The 8,870-nt window shown below is 30.5% G+C and overlaps 1 protein-coding gene across 1 annotated transcript in view; it reads left to right on the top strand.

Annotated features, from left to right (window-relative positions):
- Positions 1 to 4,385: 4,385 nt before the first annotated feature.
- Positions 4,386 to 8,870, top strand: part of LOC106685085 (otoferlin) — a gene marked incomplete at its 5' end in the record, with an annotated part of 241,026 nt that continues 236,541 nt past the window's right edge. The window contains 1 exon segment of the mRNA XM_024359161.2: positions 4,386 to 4,436. Within this exon segment, the coding sequence (XP_024214929.2) occupies positions 4,386 to 4,436 (51 nt within the window).

Below are 8,870 nucleotides of genomic sequence, written 5' to 3'. Positions count from 1 at the left end.
TGTTGTAGTTAAGGATCTTGGAGATAGAAAATTTGAATAATAAGAAAACATTTACATGCTTATCTTCTAAGCGTAAGAATTTATCAATCTATATCGAGTAATGTTATACAAACTTATAAGATCTAAAATATTAAAAATAATCACTCTTCTTTATTGTGTACTTCAATAATAAATTCAAACAATAAATGCCTAAGGAAAACAAATTTAATTCTATAATTTAGGCGTCAAATTTTAAAATGGGATAAATAGTTTTTGTTCAAATAATTGTTTTTTGGAAATTTTAAATTTTTTTTCTCTTCTATCGCCTGATACAATTAATTTCAATGAAAATGTTCTTAATCTCATAGAAATTGAAGGTTGAAATGTCAGTTACCTCTTAAAAGAGGATTAAGGCAACAATACTCATTTTTTTATTGTAGGATATTGTAGGATTACACAGTCCAAAAAGTAAATAAGTGGAAAGAAGCGCTCTCTAGGCAACTTACGGCCCTGAGGCTCCAACAGTTTCAGAGCGGTATACTCAGACGTTTAGTGAGACATACTTTACTTCAATGAGAGAGGACGGACCACATACATACGACATTCGAAATACCGACTGTGACAGAATTTAAATCGATGAGGCATACCAAATGTTTCAACAGCCTTCAGTACCGTCAGACTGACAGACACAAAATACAGACTACACGTTTTCAAAAGATTCAATCTCCTCAACCCCCTCTTCCTATGCAGATAAAGAGGCTACCCTCAACCCGTTTTTCCCATTATGATATCAACCCCACGCACTCGTGGGCCTTAGAAAAAAAAATGTAGATTACTGAAATCACCTTTCCAGTGTCACTTAAAATTTATTCAAACAAAGATATTAATTTTGAAAAAAATAATGCAAAGTTAATAATATCTATAAGGGATAAAAAGAACTATTGTATCAATCTGAAAAAAAACATGTTTTGCATGAAAAATGAAATTATATTAAAAAGCCAAGTGGTTCCAGTTGCCCTTTTCAAGACAAAGGAGGTGAACTAACAGCTGAACATTCATTATAGGGCAGAGAGAAATTTTACAAAGCTGGATAGCTGGAATTTTACAAACAAATATCTATACCTAATAACAGCGCCACTGGAATTGATACTGATGAGGGATAAAGAAAGAACTTGTGAATTTGTTTAAACACATAAAAATCATAATTACGAAAAATCATCATTATTAAAAATGATTATTTTTATAAAAAAGTAATATTTTAAATAAAAATCTTCTTCTTTTTCTTCCTCCTCAGTGCCTCTCATCGTGGAGGTTCCTCCATCCAAGCTTTCCATCTGTCCCGGTCTCTTGCCAATGCCCTCAAGGAATCTAACAGCTTTCCTTTTTCCTCTCTTAGTCTAGCCACATTATCCAACCACGACATCCTTGGTCTTTTGCCGATTGGTCTAGAAGAATTTGCGTGGTCCTCAAAGGGTTCAAAACCCGTCGAAAACTGGAATTCGAAATTTGTCCCGATCACAATGCTTTACCTTCTAAACATATAAGTAAGTAAGAAAAAAGAAAGAGTAATATGGATTACTCTTTTTTTATTGTTTAATTTATAAAATTTTACATATTCCGTTTTGAATTTCAAAAGATTTCCTTTATATTTATTCCGCTTTAGGAAAAAGTAAAGTAGGCAACAAAAAAAATGTTCGAAAAATCAAGTCAGATTCCTTTTTATCTTTTGATACCCTTAACTATAAATTTTCATTTTAGAATCCGATTTTTAAAGATTTAATATCTTCCTTAATCCCTTGCTTTTGAAAAAAATGGATAACTCCTCATAATTGTATTAAAATTTTACGTTACTACAAATGTTGATTGTGTAAATTTCTGATTCAGTGCCTTTTAGTTTTTATGACCTTATGAAGAAAAAGTATTTTGTATTATAGACAAAATTTCAAAAGTTTTATATTATAGATATGGTTCTGATTAGATTACTTACCTTTAATTGTTTGTACTATTTCGTGTAGTTTGGATATTGTTAAACCAGTACTAATACTTTTCGAGTTAATTCGTGTTAAAGTTATTGTAAATTTTTATTTCAGATGTTTTTTTGTTACAATTAATATAATCAATCAACGAGAAATTTTGGTTTAAATTTATTTATATTCCTTAAAACGAATGTTCATTTAATACTTAATTTGCATTTGGCAACAATGTTTTTTAAGTTCTCATTGTCCGTTCTTGCCCCACTTTAATTCACAACATTTATTTTTAAATATAAAAGAAAACTATTTATTGTTAACCACTTTGCAGGGCTTCTTCAGGGCTTTCTGATTGTAGTACAAAGGATAACTGAAACGTTAGTTAGCAATAAAAAGTTTTCATTTACTATCTTGATCAGTTGCCAAGTTAGACAACTCTATGTGGGGCGAAACCTTGGTTAACAATAAATAATTTTCTTTTACTATTTTGATACATTTATTGACCGCCACTCGGACTCTTCCTCCTATATAACTTATAATAACTCAACATTATATTTCGGAAGGAATAAGTGTACTGAGAGACATATTCAGGGCCTTTTATGATAGAGTTCTTTGTATTTTATTTCCTTTCAGGTGACGTAATCAGACGCGGGACCTTACACGTCATTTAATCATCCATCATAAGTCCTGGACAAACAGGCCTTAAAGCTTTTAACTTGGAGTCATTAATATGCCAGAGCACTCTAAAACATATTTTTCATTGGCCATTCCTTTACTTAGGATGACGTATATGAATCACCTTGGTTGTGTCGACTTCAAAAGTGATCAGGGAAACGATAAAACCAAAACAAACAATACGGTCATGTTCATACCCAATGTCTTTTTTAGTCCAACACATACAAATCTTAAATAATATTTTTAGTTTTAATAAAAATATCATAAAATGGTCTGAGTGGGGTATGACAGAAACATTTTCCATTTAATCGACAGGCTGGTACTTTATAGAATCGATTTTTTACATTTTTCTCGATTTTCTCGAAAACGGCTCCAACTATTTTGATTAAACTCATTATATTAATGGACAATTCATATACAGTGCTCTTAATTAACAGATTGGTCTTATCCTCATTAAAATAGTCAGACTTAAATGTCGATTTTTCAAAATTCATCCTTAAAAATAACTTTAATTTTATATATTATAAATAATTAATCAGCTTATATTTTTATATGTTATACAAAATTGCTAATTATAAACTATGAATATAGTATAGTATATATATGTAGGGAAATTTTACGAGAGGAAAATGTTTTTCTAGGGGATAGGGAAATTTGGAAAAAGAGTTATAATATAGACTTATAATATACCGTTGAAAAGGCAAATAGTATTGAAAAAAAAAGATCTTTTAAATTATGAAAAGTCATTATTTGTTTTCTCTTTTTAAAATTTATTATGGAATGCAATAAATCTCTTGAAACTATTAAGTGGAACGGAGTTTGAATGTGGAACCCATTTGAAACTCTTCCACCCAGGTTCTGGTGCAAACAATGCAAATTATAGTAATAGGGAGGTTAAAAAATAATAATAAAATAACATTTTTATTGGATTATTTACAAAATAAAATCAAAGTTATATTTTTTTCTCATTAATTTATCATAATTATAACAGTTAAAAATCAAGGAATTAATTTTTCAGGAAATATGGGCCTTTTATTTCACTTTGCTAGGATTCAATTGAGGCAGTCTAACCTTTCTTAAAGTCTGGGAGAACTTTTAAAGTTTAATCAAAGCCTACCATGAGGGAGTTAGATGCGGCCTAAGACAGATGAGATACCCTAAGCCTTCCTCTCATCAGTCCGGAGGTCAATGCTCAATGAGTTCTCTTATCTTATACTTTTTTTATATTGTTCAACTTAATATTTGTTTGTTTTTTTCGCATTTATGATATTAGTTTTATACTTCAAGACGTCAAGAATATATTACATTAAAATATCAACATACGAAAGAAAAAAAATTGAATATTGCAATAAAATTCAAAACTAAAAACAAATATACATATTTATATTGCTTCCAGATGATTCTAAATTCTCTGAAATCAAACCTATGCCAAATTCAGATATCTTCAGTATTTCAGACTTTATTTAAGGATTCAAACTATCGATAGTTCGTAATAAATCGAATAAAATATTTAGTTAAATATAACACTCATTCAAGTAATGATACCACACGTATCCTCTAGTCAAGAAAAGAGTTAATAAAAAACAATGATTTTCTATTTAACATAATTTAAACTTATTGCTACAAATTTAACATATATAATCAAGGTCTCGTTCTTTGAATTTTCTTTTGTTTTTGTTTACTTTTGTAGTATTTTTAACATGTATATATAACTAACTAATCAGACTAATGTTTGCTTCCTTATTTTTTTCAGGCACAACATACACCAGCAAAGTTCTAGAAGATAAAGGGGAATTGACGATCGTTGATGAAGTAAGTGATTCTCACGAGCTAGTTACTAAGTAGTTACACGAGTCTATTTATAAACAATTATCAATAATATCCTTTCTAAAATTCACTCGATAATAAACATATAATAGCACCTCAAAAATATAAAAATTATATCAATATCATCCAACCTGCAGTTGGATTGTGTAGATACTAGTTTTCATTATATCATGATACTATAATTAGTTGTATACAATAAATATAATATCAGAGACGCTTTCAGTTCGATGATAAGTAGAGAAGACAGTAGCAATGTGCCTGAAAGGTTTTGGGTTATGTGTTCATATTAAAGATGAGCAAACTCAGTGTGTTCGGCTCTAAAGATTTTATTACTGTTGAACTTAATAATTGTCTTATTTTGGGTTTTATCGATATTTATTTATATTTCTGCTTACCACCAGTATTTTTAATTTTTATTTTTGAAATAGGTTAAATCGTAAATTTAGATATATAAGCAAATATTGGAAAATTGCTATAAAGATTGAAAAAAAAAATGTCCCTATGAGAATGTAAAAAAATAAATGATATATTACAAGAGCCTGATAGAAAAAAATTCAGTTGTTTGGCCCCAAATTTCGGTTACTTTAATAAAAAATATTTATACATCAAAATGATGAGTCTACTAGTAGAGTTAGGGGCGATAAAAAAGGGCGGATATTTCTAAACGTTAAAAAAAATATTTTTCTTTTTTGAAGCACGTTACTATTAAAACTACAAGCAAGACTAGAAAATCGATTAATACAGCATTTAATGTAGAGTACATTTGATAAAAAATAAGTCATATTAGAGCTGTTTCGCTTCATAGCTCCCAAGCTACAGTTTTTAAAAAGCAATATTTCATAACGAAAAATCAGTAGTTTATTAATTAATTTTGAGAAAACTATTCTCAGCAATCATTAGGCGTATAGATATGTATTAGCTCTCAAATTAAAGATAGTTAAATTTACTATAAAGTAGCCCATCACATTTTTCTTCGTAGGAGTAGTATTTTTCATGATATTTGCTAAAATAATTTGATTTCTAGTTGTTCAAACAAAATTAATTTGCAAAATTCATTTTCATGTGCTGATATCATGAAAAATACTACCCATACGAAGATAAATGTCTTTAACAACTTTATAGTACATCGAACCAGCTTTGATTTGAGTGCTGACATACGTATGTACGTTTAATGGTGCCAGAGATGTATTTTTTTAGCTACTAGACATTAACATCCTTTTTTTTCCCGGCTAAGAAGCACCGCGGCCACAGAGGGCCTATTGTACGCGGTTCCTCCTCTGCTCAAAACAGGCCAATTGCCTTTGCAAATCCTAACACTGTATAACGATCCACTGTCTCGCAAAGTTTGGGATCCAAGATACGATCCTTACCAAAGATGAGGAATTGTGTTCTGGCCACTACCACTCATCTGAAAATGATCTGGTTAGCAGTCTCTTCCTCCTTTCTGCAGAACCTGCAGATAGGGGACTCTTATCAGTCTCATTTTATAGAGATGCTTATTTAGCTGACCGTTTTAGAGTCCCGTGTATAGACCTGTCAAAACATCTTATCAATATATTTTGGCTAATCTCATGAAAACTACAACTCTTACAAATAAAAATTACTTGATGGCACATTAAACTAGCTTTAACTTGAGTGCTAATGGTTCCTGAGATCTATTTTTTCCAAAATAAATTCACTAACTACTGACGGTATTTTTTTTTTTGTCAAAGCAATATTTGACAAAAATCGCAATATCTTAGGAACTATTAAGTGTAAATAGCTCTTTTAGGGATTATTTTTTAGCAATTTTACTCTTCTATAAATCGTGTTCTGTTCTGTGTTAAGTTTTTACATTTGAAAACAGTTTCAGAGATATGAGCTCTGAATGAAAAATATTATTTTGAAACAGCCACTATTTTTATTTCCCCTACTATACTTGGCACTCTTCAATTTTTACTACTAATTATAAATAGTTTCCATGAAATTAATAAAAAAAATAGGGTTAAATATTAACTTTTTTCTCCTTCGGGCTAATGGACTAATGGGATGATATATTAAAATATGGGGGCCTAAGTTACATAACTCCTAAACTCCAAAATTGTTTTATCAATATTTATTTCTGTTACTACTTCTATCTCCTGTATTTATTATTAAATACATAAATGCCAAATCATAACTATGTGATTAAAGGAAATTATAATAAAATAGCTAACACTATAATCATTGAAAAGAGACATACTTATTTGAGAACATATAAAAACAAATGCTACACTGAAATAATAGGTCTCTAAGTTATATTACTTCGGAATTTATTAATTGCCTTGTTTTGGGTCTTATCTATGTTTATTTCTATTTAAGCTTATATTTAGCTTAATTGTTTTTGTGCGTCGTAAAGAAGTAATCCAATCGAAAACTGTGGAGATAAACATTGGAAAAATGGTCGACTTTCCTACTCAGGATGATAACTTCTACGACAACCCGCGTCTTGCCTGCCTTAAGTTGGAGACCATAAGGAAATTAAACCCCAAATAAAAAAAATTAAAAACTGTCTCAAGACCGAACCTACATCTTTCGTTAATATATCTTTTATATATATTACAAAAAATGTTGACTTAAGAGATAAAAATAACATAATGGGAATATCTACTAAAGCTGTAAGATTTGAATGAAACATGTGTATAAGATTCCATAAATGTATAAACGTAAACAAAACATATGGACTTACGGCTGCGAGTGTTCACATGTTTTATATATGTAATAGGTTTGATCCTATTCGCAGAAAGATGAACAGAAAATTTGAATCTTACTTCTAGAACGAAAAATTAATGAGTATTTCAACATTGATTGACATAGGTTCCATAAAAGAATCATTTTACCGTTTATAAATGAAATGAAAATGTTCAAAAGTACTGGAAGATTTTCTCAAGGATTTAGAAGTAATAAATCTATAATAAGGAAAAGGAAAGTTTATATCCTCAATTAGATAGGATTTTAACAGATTGCCTTAAGCCTTTGGAAAGTTTCAGAAAGGATAATCTTTGTTTCCGAATTTTCTGTCTGTCATAATTTATATCGATGGTCCACTTCACAGCTGTTATAAGTACATATTTCAGATCTAAAAATTATAGATAAAATATTAAATATGTGTTAAAAAAAATTTTTAATTCATCTCACAAATTAATACTAGATCGAGCGATAAGAAGGAAACCAAAGTTAATTAAAAAATAAGGAATTAGAGGATTAAGCCGAATCTTAAATAATTGTTTACTCTTAAATAGAAAAATTAACTTACGCACAATATCGAAAATTGTCAAGAACCAGTTAGGTATGGATAAAACAAATACATAATCACGAAGGTGATAACGAAAAAGAGGCTTTTAATATAGAATCCATCCATATTCTCAAATTTAAAGGCTCCAAGTCCTGGGAGTTAAGAAGTTCCAACCAAATGAGTTCAAAAGTATCTTAGTGGTGTGGCCAACACAGACGGTCGGGCGTTGAGCAACAAACACTCCCTTCTGCAACATCTTCCTTAGTTTGTTTTCAATTGCTTTCATGAGCTTTTGTAAGGTCTCACAGTATCGTACTAAAGTAATTGTTTCCTCCTGAGACAAAATATCCATTAAAATGGTATCTTTCCTGTCGCAAAACAGGGATGCAATTTTTTTTTTTTTTTTCACGAAATTATTATTTTGAATTTTTGGCAGATGGAGATCCAAAATGTTGCCTCTATGATGACTTACTCATGTTTCACCATTAATCATAATAGAGCTCAGAATTCGTGGTTCGATTTCTGTCAGGTGTATTGGAACAAATCTTGAGCAACCTTTTCTATATTCCAGAGTTTCTGTTACTGTTTCGAGTAACAAACATCTGGAAATTTCTAGAAACATCGCAGACATTTCATTTAGTGTCAACCTGGTGGTCTTTTCGTGTTAACTCAACGATGAAGAACTTCCACTCATCTGCTCTTCATCAATATCATTTTCGTTCATTAAACTAACACCTCTACTTAGACACTAATTACATACCACTTATTGATTCGCGAAATAAATTCAGTTGTAGTTTTTTCTACAACGATAAGGAACCTTATGACAATTGACAATGACGGGATTTCTTATCGACATATTTCACAGAAACCAGCCCAAGACGCGTCTTGGTACTTAGGTGGGTATCGAGTGCTCTTTGTGTTCGGGAGACCCTCCATTTCTTCTTAGGGCTGCCAATTTTGAAAAAATAAATCAAACAGCGCAACACCTCGAAAATTCTCTTACTTTCTGGACTTTCTTTTTTTTTTTTTTGGCTCAAGTCCTCCATTGAGGACCTCTACAGCCTCAGTGGGAATGTCAAGGTTCATTTCTCAGGGCTATTGCAAAATAAATATTGACCAGCCCAGGTGGGAATCGAACCCATAACCTTCTGAACCAAGCGCTCTTA

Source organism: Halyomorpha halys, unplaced genomic scaffold (genome assembly GCF_000696795.3).
Source record: "Halyomorpha halys isolate HHAL.00 unplaced genomic scaffold, Hhal_1.1 Scaffold657.1, whole genome shotgun sequence".
In the NCBI taxonomy this organism is placed as follows: domain Eukaryota; kingdom Metazoa; phylum Arthropoda; class Insecta; order Hemiptera; family Pentatomidae; genus Halyomorpha; species Halyomorpha halys.
This window is presented reverse-complemented; position numbering and strand designations above follow the sequence as displayed.